General features: G+C 48.9%; 3 protein-coding genes across 6 annotated transcripts; 1 reads left to right on the forward strand and 2 right to left on the reverse strand.

Moving 5' to 3' along the window:
* Window positions 1-134: 134 nt before the first annotated feature.
* On the reverse strand, window positions 135-3,786 carry cnrip1a (cannabinoid receptor interacting protein 1a). Its single transcript, XM_086297225.1, has 3 exons — window positions 3,529-3,786; window positions 2,237-2,381; window positions 135-1,506 (listed from the first exon to the last, which is right to left on the reverse strand). The coding sequence occupies exons 1-3, from the start codon at window positions 3,705-3,707 to the stop codon at window positions 1,342-1,344; spliced, it is 489 nt and encodes a 162-aa protein (XP_086153351.1). The 5' UTR covers window positions 3,708-3,786; the 3' UTR covers window positions 135-1,341.
* A 586-nt stretch (window positions 3,787-4,372) lies between these two features.
* Window positions 4,373-7,158, reverse strand: fbxo48 (F-box protein 48). 3 transcript variants are annotated; one of them, XM_086297230.1, is made up of 3 exons: window positions 7,042-7,158; window positions 5,610-5,938; window positions 4,373-4,767 (listed from the first exon to the last, which is right to left on the reverse strand). In XM_086297230.1, the coding sequence occupies exons 2-3, from the start codon at window positions 5,910-5,912 to the stop codon at window positions 4,606-4,608; spliced, it is 465 nt and encodes a 154-aa protein (XP_086153356.1). In that variant the 5' UTR covers window positions 5,913-5,938; window positions 7,042-7,158; the 3' UTR covers window positions 4,373-4,605. The 3 variants fall into 3 exon arrangements, with proteins under 3 accessions (XP_086153356.1, XP_086153354.1, XP_086153355.1); XM_086297228.1 differs by lacking the exon at window positions 7,042-7,158 and adding an exon at window positions 6,723-6,836; XM_086297229.1 differs by lacking the exon at window positions 7,042-7,158 and adding an exon at window positions 6,333-6,716.
* Window positions 7,159-7,227: 69 nt separating this feature from the next.
* aplf (aprataxin and PNKP like factor) lies at window positions 7,228-14,988 on the forward strand. 2 transcript variants are annotated; one of them, XM_086297183.1, is made up of 10 exons: window positions 7,228-7,529; window positions 8,387-8,488; window positions 8,753-8,916; window positions 9,194-9,344; window positions 9,751-9,880; window positions 9,965-10,131; window positions 10,217-10,464; window positions 10,826-10,933; window positions 13,300-13,346; window positions 13,494-14,988. In XM_086297183.1, the coding sequence occupies exons 1-10, from the start codon at window positions 7,437-7,439 to the stop codon at window positions 13,679-13,681; spliced, it is 1,398 nt and encodes a 465-aa protein (XP_086153309.1). In that variant the 5' UTR covers window positions 7,228-7,436; the 3' UTR covers window positions 13,682-14,988. The 2 variants fall into 2 exon arrangements, with proteins under 2 accessions (XP_086153309.1, XP_086153310.1); XM_086297184.1 differs by having other exon boundaries at window positions 8,387-8,458.
* The last annotated feature ends 927 nt before the right edge of the window (window positions 14,989-15,915 follow it).

Consider the following 15,915-nt stretch of genomic DNA (forward strand, 5'->3'; position numbering starts at 1 on the left):
TAGTGAGATGTTCTAGCCTTAGAAGGGCTTTTTTACAGGCCTTCAACTGACATCGCTTCAGTCCAGCGCATGCACTTTGGATATTAATATATAAATATATATATATAGATATATAAATTTTATTATTGCAGTCAAGCAGCAGAGTCCCAGTGGTTCTGTATAGCAGTTTATTCACAGTAACACTTTTTACTCCTCAGTTCAAGACATAACAAAAGTTTCAGGCATCGAGACATCTTAACAAAGGAACAAACAAACAGATCATATTTGGCAAAAAGTTTCCAGCCATGCATTTAAGAGACATGAGAAACATAATCAGCAGCAAACACGAGAAGTGACGTGAAGAGAGGAGGTCGCCTCCTTTCAGCAGGGAGACAGAGGCGTTTCAAGGCTCAAAGGATTACTCCGCTGCTGAAAATAGTCCCTCGGATGCTGCACCAGTTTGAACATGGAAGTCCCACAAAGTATCCCTCCAGCTTTTATTGTGAAGGATCAACACTCAGACCAGTGAAACTCATTTCTGCAGCTGGAAAGTAAGCGAACCAAAAACTGCAGTGTACAGATTTCTCCTTTAAATAACACAAAGCACGAGAAAAGTGACGCCCATCCTCTCATCCGCCGCCTCTGCTCACTCAGACGTTCACACAGGTAATAAATAAGATAAAACACTTCAGGTGTTTCCCACGCTGGTCTTCAGTCTGAGGGGGTTTCAGTGTTAAAGGAACAGTCAGATTTCTTCCAGAGTCTGAGGAGATGGAGACGACTTTCAAGTCTGTGCATCGAGTACAGGAAGTGAATGTCATTTATGTAGCACCGGCTAACAACTTTGCTCCTCTCAAGGTGTTTTATTTAAGCGTAGAGTATCAGCAAGAACACCTGTGATGGAGCCTGATCTAAAAGCAGCGCCCGTCTGCTGAACCCAAAGCTTCAGAAGATTATTGTGACCGTAGCTGCAAACTACCCAAACTAACGAGCGTCTGAGGCCTGGAGAAAGTTCCTGCTTCGAACGCGAGCTGGACACACAGACCTGAAGCGTGCGTCAGCCTTCGTCTCCGAAGCTTCCTAATGAGCTCGGATCTCAAACTGTCCGACTGTTCCTTTAACTTTCCACAGGAAACCAGCCGAGAAGCTAAGTTATCCCTCTGACTGCTGAAACCCCGCCCTCACAGAGACCAGCGTGCGAAACAGCTCGTTACTCCCTCAGAGGTCATGAAAGAGCACAAAGAGCAGACCCCGCCAACCCAACGCCCGCCTTCAGGAGGTGCCGTCTCTCACTGCGATGCTGATGTTCAAAGGTAGTCCCGGCAAGACCGGCGTCCTCTGCGCGGGGTTCAGTGGGCGGAGTCAGTTGAACGCCTCCTTGTTGATCCACATCAGGGTCCGCGTCTCGTTGGGCTTGCACTCGTACTCGATGCTGCTGAACTTGTTGCCGAACTGGCAGTGCTCCCTCTTGTAGTAGTTGTAGTATTTGGCCTGCCACACCGTCTCAAACGTCCCCGCCTTGATAAACTGCACCGAGACACAAAGCAGAGGGCTCGAGCTCAAATTCGGCGTCAGGCTTTTAAAACAGATTTTTGGTGTTTCTAAAGAGGCCAAACTCATGAATCCAGACGGCGTGCGCAGCCATCTGCTGACAGGAAACTGCACAAACGCGTCTGATTGTAGATCTATAAATCTGTTACGCCTGTGCAGCTGTCACACGGTGATAATACCACCTTAGATTATATTTTTTCTCTCGAGAAGTATAAACAGGTCAGGAATTTAGATGCAAATGTTTCTGAACACGTCCTCTCTGTTTGCTCAGGTTCCTGCGTAGAAACACACGAGGTGAATAAGCTGCTCAGGCTGTTTAACACCACTGATTTACTTTGAAATGCTGCACAAAGTGTGTGTTTGGAGGCGTCTCCTAAACTGTCCAATGCTTTTATGTGTTTTTATTGGAAAGGTTGCAACTACACAGGCTCTCGTCTCTGAGTCTGACCCCTCGGTCTCAGTCTTGCTCTGCTGTCACTCTTTCTTGTTTAAAGGATGTTGTTGGCCACCTGAGGCCCTCTGGTTCTCCAGATCATCCTGTCCCTCCACCATGTTTTAAGGAGATTGTGGCTAGCATAGAGCAGGCTGTTCAGGCTATCATAAACAGCATGCCTGCTAATTCTAAGCGTGCAGCCCCACACAGCGCTGGCTGACTGCAGGCCAGCTCCACGCTATCAGAGCGAGCCGCTGCTCTGAGACATCTCACCTCTATGCTGACTTGGACGGGCTGCCGGTCGCCACTCTTGGTGTGCGGGACGCCCTCGGTGTCGTACTGGCCGTGGTAAACCACCGACTCGTCGTCCCTGGACTGCTGCTCCAGCGGGAAGACGACGCCTCCGATGTTCATGTTGCTGTGAGGAAGAAGAGGCCGAAGGGTTATGCACGAAAATAAAAATATTGCACATTTTTATCATTTTTGACATTTTGTCTCAAACACTGTTAAAGACCGTTAGATGTCCAGCAGCGAGCCGAGCGTGTGACGTGAGAGCGACTCCCACAGTATGAAGGAAACAGGAAACAGCCACTCACATCTAAAAGTCATTAAAATCATCCAGATGTGTAAATGCTGCGAAACGCTTCATAAACGGTTCGGTGGATTTAATTTGTAATTAAAATGTAATTATAGTCACACAGCATAAGGAGAAAAGGAGTCAGGTTACCTCAGAATGGCAGACGTGATTTTACTGTAAGCACATTGGAATAGTTCGCATCCCTGCAGCTCACAGCGTAAACACAGCGCATGTTGAACTGCACATTTGGATTTGCTGTTCTTTATGCTGATGATAACGGCTGTCCTGACCAGCTTGTTTCCCTTTCACACTCCTCTCCTGTACGATACCTGCGACCTGAAAAGTGCAGCGTACTCGGGTGTGTGTACTTCCTGTCGGCCTCCACCTGTGTGTCCTCCCTGTTTGTGTCAGTTTGGAGTTTTCCTTTCATGTCTCTCGTTTACCCACGAAGCCTGTTAACCTGCTACCGTCACCATGGTAACTGATGCTGAACACCTGAAGCAGAGTGTAACGTCAGTGTGGGACTCACTGCTGCTGTGACAGGAGGTCCGCCCCCTCGCTGTGGGCGGATCTTTACTCTCACAGTTACAACGATGGCTCCTGCAGGGCCCACAAATCACTGCCACATATCAATATGCACCTTTATTTAACTGATAGTACTTCAGTGTTTTTACATGTAATGGAGTATTCTCTGATGGTATTTCTGCTCCTGCAATAAGCACATTTTACCCCCGTTATTCCATAATGAACACGTCACTTCCTTTATTTGTCCCCGGTAACCGCAAACCTCCGCCCTGACCGGGAACGACACGTGATCCCCGCATGATTTATTCAGGCAGGTGTCGGATGCTCCGGCCTGCAGGAGGAGCAGCAGCCTGCTCCTCATCATCACCTCCTCATCCTCATCATCACCTCTTGCAGACGTTCTTTATCATTTCTCGCACATGCGCGCTGGCGTGCCGCACACACAGGTTACCGAGATGCTTACGTGGCCTCGACGTTTCCAGGCTTCAGCACCACCTCGATCTTGTACTTGGAGCCCGTGAGGAGCTTGATGGTCCGGCTCTGGCCGAACCGGGTCCCGTCCACCTTGAAGAAGACCGGGCCGTCGTTGGGCTGGATCCGCAGCGCGATGGAGATGTTGATGATCGGGGGGACGTCGTCCATGGCGCCGAGCTCAGGGAGGGGGAGGCGGACGCGTGAGAGAGATGCTGAGGAAGGACCAGAATCAAGCTGCACGCTCACACGGCTTCCGGTGACAGCTGCTTTCAAAATAAAAGACTGCAGCTGCAAATACCAAGGCAAATGTGTGTGTGTGTGTGTGTGTGTGGGGGGGGGGGGGGGGGGGGGGTCAATAAATGTCACCGGTGGGCTGTTATTAAAAGAAATAAGTTTATCTGACAGTCGGGAAATTTGTAAAAGGTTAAAAACAAAAGAACAAGTTTAACGAAGAGCTTGTGAAACTGAATGTGACATAAAACAGGTTAGACAGAAAAACACAACACCTGTGCACGCGCAACATGACGTCACAGGCAGGAAATGACCGGGAGATGAAAATATGTTCACACCGCTGCCGGTAAAACGCTGTCCCCTCGTTGCCAAAGCAACATCTTTGTTACCTTTGAGCAAAAACGTTAAAAACAGATAAAAACAGCTGATTTAAGTAAACTTGAGGTCCCGCGTGTCTGTAAGCTGCAGGTGTGACTTTATGCTTTTATATCTCTGCTGCTTTGAAATCACAGACTGTCACACTGATGTCTTTGTGAGTCTGTGCTGCGTGTTTGCTTGAGGGGAGAAGCTGTGATGTGTCATTAAAAAGAACCGAGTCAGCAGAACCTCACGAAGATGGTTTATTGAATCATCGTCATATTTACACGAACCCAAAACAAAAAGGCTCAAATTTAAAAATAAAAAATTCACTTTGCTTCTCTGTGATTTTTTTCTATAAAAATTTTAAAAGTATGTACAAAAGTTTGCGTTTCCTGTGAAACACAAACTGCAGAGGGAATATATTAGAGTTAAAAAACCGAAGTGCTCGAGGTGCTTTGATAAAACTGGAACGCCGTCATCGATCCAGCTCGGCCTGCAGGATCTCGCCCCAGGTCTCCGCGTCCAGCGGCGTCAGCTTCCTGCCGCTCAGCTCGTCCGCCGACCTCACGTGGCTGAACCGTCCAATCAGCCAGTCTTTCTTCACAAGGCTGCGGATGTAGTTCCTCACCAGGATCAGCTGAGGACAGGAAACAGGAAACGGTCAGAAAGCAGTTCTGCTGTTTCTGGGTGACGCTGCTTTCATAAGCTGGACTAAAAGCAGTTTTTAATAATGACATTAAAAGAAATGGCTGCAGCGTCTGACATGTGGACAAGTCTTCACTCCGCTCTGTTTCACAGGCAGAACTAACAGTTATAATGTTATGAGTATATCCAACACTTCAGCCACAGGTTCTGCCCCTCAGCAGCCTTCCAGCAGAAGCCCAATCAGACGAAAGCTGATGGCTCTCAGAGCTGCTTCATCCCAGCAAAATAATTCCCAGCTGACTGTCACTATTCCAGGCCAGGGATCCTTTGGGGAAATTATTCAAAATTTCAGCTCAAACAAAGGGCGAAGTGTTCTTAGACATTTTCCAACAATATATTTTGAGGGACTTAAAGCTTGAATATGAAAAGAAAACAACAACATGTCTTCAGCGTGACGTTCCACAGGTGTGACACCGTGGACCAAACCTAACTTCATAGAACGTTTCTGTGAAACCTGCATCCCAAGTTTGTGATGCTTTTTGGAATATTCAGGATTTAATGTGCATAAATCAACTCGTCTGATACGAAAACCTGGAGATCAAATCTCAGCTCTGACCTGCAAACCTGCTGACACAGGTCACGTGACCTTCATCAGCATCAGATCCCTCAGAAAAACATCGATGGAAAAATGTTTAAAACCTCTGACCTTCATCCCTTTTTGACTAATGACTGCAGGACCTGAAATGAGCGTAGTTCCTGTTTGAAGCAGATCATTAACCTGGAAAAGTTTCAGAAGAATCTGAGATGTTTTCTAAGACATAATATGTTAGGAACCTTCCAGGAGAGGCCGTGTCTCCGGTCGCTGTCGACCTCCCTCTGGCAGATGGCTCGGACCATCAGGCACTGCTTCCTCCACAGCTGCTCGCTCTGCTCGATGATCTGATGCCACAGCCTGCAGGTCCTCGCCGCGCTGCACAGGCTCGCCGCGTCCAGCTCGCCAAAGATCCTCACGCTCATTTCTGTCGGCAGCATCTCGGCAAAGTTGCGAGGTGGGGCTGTGCCTTCGGCTGCCGTCAGGGCGGGGCCTCCTTCACAGAGAAAAAACACTGGTGGAGTCCTCCCACACACATGCTGCATAATAGAGTCGGACTGAGTGGAAGAGCCTGAGGAAAGAGCCGACAGCGATGGAGAAATGAGTCACAGATTAAAGACCTCAGACTTTTAACTCACACTGTGGAGGTCGAGTGAAGGATGAAGACAAATCACAGTGAAGCCTGAGATTCTTCATCAAACATGTTGCAAAGCACAGACGCAGGAAAAGCGAAATAAAATGCAGGTTTGTTTTTTATGACATCACAAAGACAGAAAGGTTCAAGATGAGCCTGTGAGCTGAAAAAGAGACAAAATGACTGAAATGAGCGAGAAAAGAAAGAAAAAGACCTCCGAGAGAGTAGCGACGAGAAGATCCAGCTGCCAAATAATGAAGACTTCACACAAAATAAGCAGAAAAAAAGCGAAAAGTTTGGAAACCAGGACACAAAGGACTGTGAGATGAACCAGAAAGATTCCGCGCAGAGAAGGTGAAGGGCTCCCACGTCAAACCGAAAGAGAAACACGAACAGTGGGGTCCCCACGGACCCAGCCTGGAGACGTCACCCAAGCACAAACTGCTTCCCGTGTCTGTCTTCAAAGACAGACGTGATAAATATCCCCGTTGTTTCCGTCCTGCGTGGCTCTTTTGGCCGACGCTCTGATTTTCGGTAACAAAAGCTGATTTTAATGCTTCACCACTCGCCTCCGCCCCTGCTAACAGCTAACAGCTAACAGTTCATGAAAAACTCCACCGGCCGCTTCCGCTTTCAGACCGAACACCGACTTTTACCGTGCACGTGTCCCGGTGTGTGTGATAAGAAGGCGGCGGCGCGCGAGAGAAAACCGGTGTCTTACCGTCCGCGAGGTCTCTGACAGACAGCTCACACGGTTTAAATGTCCTAACGGATGTTTACAAACGTACGCTACGTCATCATATTTTGATTTTTGGCGCATGCGTGCAAGGCATAAACGTCCGTTAATTTAAATTTGAAAACCGTTGAAAATATGATTTTCTTAATTTTCTAATTATAAAATTAAACTGTAAAGCATTTCTCACGCTGCAGTTCTTAAGCAGTCCCTACCACATCCCATTCATTAATCTGCCGATTCTTCAAATATATGGAAAATGTGGAACTTTTTTTACGTTTGTTTGTATTTTTCATCGATAACTCACGTGCAACAACGCTGTCATATTAAAAGCATTTCGGCAGAAGAGATAAATGTTTTGTTTTTACAGATTAATTTCATCTGCATACACGGGGTGGTTAGCACAGGCAAGGTTAGGTTTATTTTTAAGGGAGATTAATAAAAGATCAGAGAGATTCTGGGCGGAGTTCGGTGAGTGACGTCAGAGACCCAGTGCGCACGCTCCGCTCCGACCCGGAAGTTTTGAACGGTGTTGCTGAGCTGAAGTTGTGTCGGTGCTGCTGCTCGGTCTGGTTCCCCTCCACAGTCCGAGAAGCTGCTTTTAACCTGAAACCTTTTGAACTGTCGAAGCGTGGCGCTGCTCTGTTTTCCTCCACGTTCCTCCAGCGGGGTGCAGCTGCCTCCGTCCGCTCCGCTGAGCCGATGTCTGGCTTCGACCTGGTCCCGGTGGACGGCGGGGATCCGGTCCACCTGCCACCCGGAGAGACGGTGTTGGGCCGGGGCCCGTTACTGGGAGTGAGTCCTCCTCTCCTCTTCAGTCTGAAAACATGACCGCGGATCATTTACAGACTTCTGCTCGTTACAGCAGCACGTGATCTTTAATCACGTGATACATCCAGGGAAGCTTAGCTTCACTTAAAAACATGATTTAAACCTCATAACTAATCAATAACAAAGTGACCAGACATGATCAGGTGGATCACTGATCTGCCGACGTAGAGAGGGCGGGGCTTCATAAGCTAGCACCTTGAACTTTGACCCTCCTCCGTCCTCCTGCCAGATGCTGCTCAGGTGTATCCTTTAAAACAGGGGAGGGGAATGCAACGCCTCGAGGTCCAGAGGTGTCCTTCATCCATTCATTTAAATGGCCTCCAGTTCTCCAGAGGCCTGGTGATGAACTAATCATCTGATCCAGGTGTGTTCACCCAGGGTGAGATCTAAACCCCACCCCTGCTTTATAAGGCTACAACGGGCCACTGTGCAAAAGTCTTGAGCCACCCATCATGTCTGTATAATTTGACCTGTTCCTGTTTAAAAAAACACAACTTAAAAAACATGAAATAAATGAAACTAAAGTCCACAGAAGAAAAAGTTCTAAACATGTTTGATCTGACCCGTCAGAGACAGCAGCGTGTGTGTTCGTGGACTCTGTTAGAGCAGCTCAGCATCATCACAGTGGGAAATGATCCGTCATGTGGGCGTGGCTTTGATGCAGCTTTTCCCTCTCTTGTTTTTCTGTCGTTGTTCTGAGACCTGGTTTGCTTCCCTTCATTCATCACGGCTGAGCTTGAGTCTGTTTGATTTATTCAGAGTAATACTGTAAAAGGAGCAGCTGGAGACGTCTGTAAACGCTGCCTTGTTTCCCGTCTCAGATCAGTGATAAGCGAGTCTCCAGACACCACGGGCTGCTGGACAACCTGAGCGGAGAGCTGCGCCTCAAAGCCGTACGTTCGTCCTTCCTCCTGTTCCTGAATGTGAGGCAGGCCACAGGTTTAGGTTTAGATTTCTTATTACATTAGCTTTATTACATAATCATTTTATTATTCAACATTATAGTAAATGTAGAAGTGTGGTTGTTTCATATCATAGAAATCTCCCTTTGCTTTAAATTCAGCCTTGGTCCCTGTTGCTTTGGAAGATTTTGTTTTTAATTCCATTATTATTATTATTATTATTATTGTTGTTGTTGTTGTTGCTGTTTGAGTTTCGGTTTAACCTCCTGCTGTTTCGGTCCTCAGACACACCTGAACCCGTGCTTCATTCAGTCGACCCCCACCGATGACCCTCGACCTCTGCAGAAAGGTTCCTGGCACGTCCTTCGTCACGGAGACTTCTTCTCTCTGCTGCCGGGTCGGTTCATCTACGAGGTGGTGTCAGTGGGCGGAGACGAGCGCACGCCCAGGTACTTCTGACGTCTGAAAAACGCTCCTTTCTGTCCTGATGTCGGTCGAGACAAAGACTCGAACCGTCTCGCTGAGTAATGAAGGTGGAGGCTGCTCTCAGGTAACGGGAGCTCTTTTATCTGTGCGGGCCGCGCCATGCGGGGTTAAACGCTCGGTCAGAACATTAGGCGCAGCGTAGGTTTCCGATTTTGTCGCGCTCTTTGAAGCTGACATCAAAGTTAATGCTTCCAGCTCACAGAAGTTCACATTTATCTGCATCAGTGTCGCTCCCCACAGGAACAGCCAGATGTTAGAAGAAGAAGAAGAGACACTTCCTGTTCCTCCTGATCCAGCTGTGGATCTACGTCCAGCTGCCAGACTGAACCAGGAGGAGCCGCCGCCGTCAGCAGCTCCGCAGGAAGACGAGGAGGCCGAGAGACCGTTCAAGGTAGGCTGAACTTTTCAGAGACGAGAAGCTGCTGGAGAAGGACTCCTCAGGGGGCGGGGCCTAAGAGTGACGTCAGCAAGTGTGAATATTTAATCAAGGAGGCGCTTTCAGAGTGCAGGGTTAATGTGATGTGACAGAAACATGAAACTTTAGAACAGTTTGTTTTTTAACAAACAAAGTTATGAGACAAACAAACACTGACAGAAATAATCATCATCAGAACAGGACTTACTGTAAGAATAAAGGAAACTTTGGTTGACAGCAGCTCCTCCCTCGTTCACCAGGGGGCGCCACAGCAGGCGGCTTCACGTGTTTGATCCCACAGTGGGCGTGTCAGTGGCTCAGTGGATGGCAGTGTGAAAGCGAGCAGCCAATCAGTGAAGTCGTCTCGTTGCGTTTCTTTCAGGGAGACTCGGCAGGATCGGTGAAAGACGATCAGCGAGGCGCCGCTCCGTCTGTGACCAGGAGAAGAGTTTTACCTGCATGGATGCAGGCGGCTGTACCTGCTGCAAAGACTCCGCCCTCCACCCCGACAGGTAACAAAGACCCGTCCTGTGTTCCCTCTGCCTGCGGGGGGCGCCCTTTCTGATCCTGTTATTTGTTTGAAAATGTCTGTTTAGTTCGGACCTGCCGACCTGCAGCGCCGTCACCTGCCACTAAACGAGCAGCTGTCGCACGAGCCACGCCCGCAACAACCTCCTCACCTGAGGAGGCGGAGTTCACAAGGAAGGAGGAGGAGAGGCCGAGGAAGAGGAGAAAACTGAGTGATGACGAAGAACAACCTGAGGTGAGACCTGTTGAGCAGAGTTTCTGTTTCCAGGTTTAAATTCCGCCTCCTGACCTAAGAGACTAATATGTCCTCTGGCTTTCAGGAGGCCGCCGCCCACCGTCGGGCTAAACCGAACAGGTCTGAGGACAGCGGCGAGAACGACAGCTTCACCATGAAGGCGGAAGCGGAGGACAAAGCAAATGAGTCTGAGAAGGAGGGCAAGATGTCTGAAAACAACGGGACGTCTAAACGAGCCGAGCCCGCCGGGTCAGACGGAGACGCCGAGTCTGGCCCCGCCCCTTCCAAAGCCCGAGTCAGAACGCCGTGTCCGTACGGGACGGCCTGCTACAGGTACGACACTGAAACACACGGAGTCACAGGCTGAATTTATTCTGAGAGCTTTTGCTTTGATGTCTCGTTTCCCTCTGAAGACGAGCTGAAGAGCACTCGAGCCGATGAGGTGCGTCAAGCGCCTCTTGTAGCCCCGCCCCTTCACCATCTCACAGATGCCGCTCGCTGCCTCAGATTAGTCCTTCAGATTTCACTTTTAGAAAAATCTTTGAAACAAGGAGCAGCTGTCCTCACTGCAGTGACTCCAGCAGCTGGTTCCAGCCCACGGTGTGGTGCAGGCTGCATAGCAAACAGCTGCAGGTGACCGCCCTGCACAGGTGGGCTTCACACCCTTCGTTTCCTCCCTGCTTGTGTTTTCCAGGAAGAACCCACTTCATTTCCAGGACTGCAGTCACCCTGGAGACACAGACTACGAGGAGGAGGAGGAGGAGGACAAACCCGAGTGTCCTTACGGCAGCGACTGCTACAGGTTAGAGCTGAGCCGACGGCCGAGGCTCTGCAGCTGCTGACAAACAGCTGGATCAAACAGACACCAACGAGGAGCCTCAGAGATCACACATCAGGGTTTAGTTACTTAATAACTGCCTGCAGCACATTGTTGCTGTCAGAGAACACAAAGCTATTGATTTGATACTTTTTCTGTTTTATCTTCTTTTTATTGACTTTATTGCGTTTAGTGCTTTTTAGAAAAACTGCAAACGAACGTTTTTGTAAAAAACTGAGGGTCACTACGAAGGACACACACACACACACACACACACACACAGGGACACACACAGGGACACACACAGGGACACACACACACACACACACACACACACACACACACACAGGGACACACACACACACACAGGGACACACACAGGGACATACACACAGGGACACACACAGGGACACACACAGGGACACACACACACACACAGGGACACACAGGGACATACACACAGGGACACACACAGGGACACACACAGGGACACACACACACACAGGGACACACACAGGGACACACACACACAGGGACACACAGGGACATACACACAGGGACACACACAGGGACACACACACACAGGGACACACAGGGACATACACACAGGGACACACACAGGGACACACACACACAGGGACACACAGGGACACACACAGGGACACACACACACAGGGACACACAGGGACACACACACACACAGGGACACACACAGGGACACACACACACACACAGGGACACACACACACACACACAGGGACACACACAGGGACACACAGGGACACACACACACACACAGGGACACACACACACACACACACAGGGACACACACAGGGACACACACAGGGACACACACACACAGGGACACACAGGGACATACACACAGGGACACACACAGGGACACACACAGGGACATACACACAGGGACACACACACACAGGGACACACACAGGGACACACACACACAGGGACACACAGGGACACACACACACACAGGGACACACACAGGGACACACACACACACACAGGGACACACACACACACACACAGGGACACACACAGGGACACACAGGGACACACACACACACACAGGGACACACACAGGGACACACACACACACACACAGGGACACACACAGGGACACACACACACAGGGACACACAGGGACATACACACAGGGACACACACAGGGACACACACACACAGGGACACACAGGGACACACACAGGGACATACACACAGGGACACACACACACAGGGACACACAGGGACACACACAGGGACACACACACACACAGGGACACACACAGGGACACACACACACACACAGGGACACACACACACAGGGACACACACAGGGACACACACACACACACAGGGACACACACAGGGACACACACACACACAGGGACACACACACAGGGACACACACAGGGACACACACACACAGGGACACACAGGGACACACACACACAGGGACACACACAGGGACACACACACACACACAGGGACACACACACAGGGACACACACAGGGACACACACACACAGGGACACACAGGGACACACACACACACACAGGGACACACACACACACACAGGGACACACACACACACACACACACAGGGACACACACACACACACACACACAGGCACACACACACAGGGACACACACACACACACACACACACACAGGGACACACACACACACACAGGGACACACACAGGGACACACACACACACACACACACACACAGGGACACACACACAGGGACACACACAGGGACACACACACACACACAGGGACACACACACACACACACACACAGGGACACACACACACACACACAGGCACACACACACAGGGACACACACACACACACACACACACACACACAGGGACACACACACACACACAGGGACACACACACACACACACACACAGGGACACACACACACACACACAGGCACACACACACAGGGACACACACACACACACACACACACACACAGGGACACACACACACACACACACAGGGACACACACACACACACAGGGACACACACAGGGACACACACACACAGGGACACACACAGGGACACACACACACACACAGGGACACACACACACAGGGACACACACACTGATGCGATTCGTGTTCCTCAGAGCAGCGTTTGTTTGGTTGACACTTGGCTCGCTGTCTCCGTGCTCGCTGCAGACTCTGCGATGAGTAATTTGAGTATTTTTAACTCGACGCGGCCGACGCTGCAGACGGACGGCTGTCAGGAAACATCGTCTGACCTGCATCGCTCGACTTTATTCTGACGTGAACTTTGTTTCCTCTGCAGGAAAAACCCCCTGCACAGGAAGGAATACAAACACACAAAGAAACCAGGTACGCTCATGGACACACACACATTTGTGTCGTACAGGTGGAAGTAAATAACAACAGGTGATAAATAAAAGGGTCTGAAAATTAGAAACAGAAACTAAATCTCGGCCACTTCATTCTCTGACTCACTCGCAATAAATCCCCCCACAGCTCGCCACGTCGCCAAAAAGACTCCCGCTGACGACGAGGACGAGTACGAGGACAGCTTCATTAATGACGACAGCGAGGACGCGGGCGATGACTCGGACTACGTCCCTCCTGACTCAGACGACAGCGGTAAGGAGGACATCAAAGGCCTGCAGAGAGAGGCTACGGCCTTCCTGAAGAGGAGGAAGTAAGCGGAAACCTGCCCTGCCCCTCGCTGAGGGCTCACCAGACCAGAACGCCGTGTTTGATGACGTCATCCTCTACAAACGAAAAGATCAAACCCGCTCCATCTGCATTAGAGACAGATGAGAGGCTGTCCTTTCATCTTTGTGTCCTGATTGATTTTAAACCATACCTGTGTGGTTTTTCACATTAAAGGTTCGGCAGCCTTTTGTAGAGAGGCTTTTAATGTGAAAAACATCTGTTAATATATTCAGCAAAGAAGAAACGAGTATGAACGCATGATTTCTGCTTTCTGATTCCGTTTTGTTTTTACTTTATGGTACTCGTCATGTTGGATAAGACACGTCCTCATGTTGTTTCACATTAAAAGTCTCAAAGTCTTCCCTTTACAGACTTTTAATGTGGAAATAACATCAGGAAGTCTTTGTGAATAAGGAGTGAGATAACAAGGAAAAAACATATTTACATTTTTTTGTTGTATTTCCATTTTCTTCTTTGCTGTGGTGAGGAACATCCAGGTGTTTTTTCAAATTAAAAGTCTTGCAGCCTGTCAAACTTGGATTGCATCAATCAGGAGCACAGCAAAGGAGAAACACGTGGATTAAAACGTAAAACTATTATTTCTGCCATCATGTTTCAGTTTGCTCTACTTGTGATTAGTGCTGAGGTGCATCCAGGTTTTTTCAGAGTAAAACTCATATTTAGGCTTTCAAATATATGCCTATGTTTTGCTTTTAATGTGAAAAACAGAGGAAGTCTTTGCACTTTTTCAAAATAAGTCTCATTGTTTTCATTTTAATGTGAAAAAGTCTTCATATATCTGTAGTGTCACGAAGAAGAAACAGCGGGTGGCTTCTTCCACTAAAAGGACTTTTAATGTGAAAGGGATTATTTCTGGCTGTGGGGGTGGAGCACGTGTGAGGCCCACCAAACATTAAAATGAGTAACACTAAAATAAAAACCCGACCCATTTAAGTTCTGGATTTCCCCGAGTTTACCTGTAAAGTCACCTGTGAGAAGTCGACCTGAGGCCGTCCAAAGTGGACGCGCTCGGCTCAGTTTTATTTTGAAGCAGCTTTAAAATGAAGCGAGTGATTCATTCTGGTAAGACGACCCTCTTTGGAGACGGCGTCCTCCACAGAGGGTCCGAGCAGCGACCTGACAGCTGAGCCGTGGCGCTCTCTGAGCTGCTTTTATTTTGTAAATAGAGTCTGTGCTGTTGGCCACAGGTGAGTCGCTCAGAGAGGAAGGTGAACCGTTTTTATCAGCTCACTGATTCCTGGACTGTTTTTCTATTAAATACATCAAAAACAAAGCGGCGTCTCCTTTCTTCCTTCTGTCACAGCTGCGACAGGAAGTCCATTTGATTGATTAGGAAGCTCAGCCCCTGATGTTTGGCTGACCCGGCAGAGCTGTGGAGTGTTTTGTGTTTTGCAGCCCGCTGGTCACCTGTGCAGGTGTCATCCTGAGGGGAGGGTCTCTAAACGTTCTTTGCTAATCTGACAGAACAAAAATGTGTTTTTATGACAGTTTTTGGTTTCTTTTAACGATCGTAGTCTAACGCACAGAAAGCAAGTATTTGTTCAGCTGTGATGACGGCGGCTTACACTGAGCTTATACACAGGCACCAGTACTGATGCTGGGAGTCAGGCTGTGGGGAATGAGATGTCCAGTCTGAGCCGATGAATCCCGGCTTTGTCGTGGGCATGAAAGAAAATCATCGATGGAAACATTTGGTCATTGAGTGTATTCAGACTGACCTCAACACTGTTTGATGAGGACAGTTTGAGGGGAAAACATCAGGATATGACTTCAGACTCAGTTTAAGAGAAGCTCCTCGCTGTGTCGCTGAGCCTGAAACATCTCTGCTCTTTATAATATCTCACAAAGATAATCCGCATAAACACAAAATGCCGTTTTTACACGATGATTTAGTTTATTAGGGGAACAAAAGCTTTCCAAACCTCGCTGCCCTGTGATGTCGTCGCCTCTTAAAGCTAATAACTGGTTGTGTCATCGTTGGCAGCAAGAACTGCAATCAGCTGTTTGTGATAACTGACATCGCCGAGTAAGACAAAGTCAGTGACATCATCAGCCTGAGAGGGTTACAGAGACATTTCTCAGGCTGTGGAGGTCACAGAAGAGCCCAGATTAACATCTGCAGACCTGCAGACTCACCTGGCTCAGATAAGGTCAGAGGTCAACAGTAAGAAAGAGGCGGGGCAAAGATGGGAGAGTCCAA

The sequence above is a fragment of the Aulonocara sp. 'chitande type north' Nkhata Bay genome, linkage group LG6 (assembly GCF_057382095.1).
Source record: "Aulonocara sp. 'chitande type north' Nkhata Bay isolate Kocher_YH1m ecotype deep benthic linkage group LG6, A_spYH_male_GT1.1, whole genome shotgun sequence".
NCBI lineage: Eukaryota > Metazoa > Chordata > Actinopteri > Cichliformes > Cichlidae > Aulonocara > Aulonocara sp. 'chitande type north' Nkhata Bay.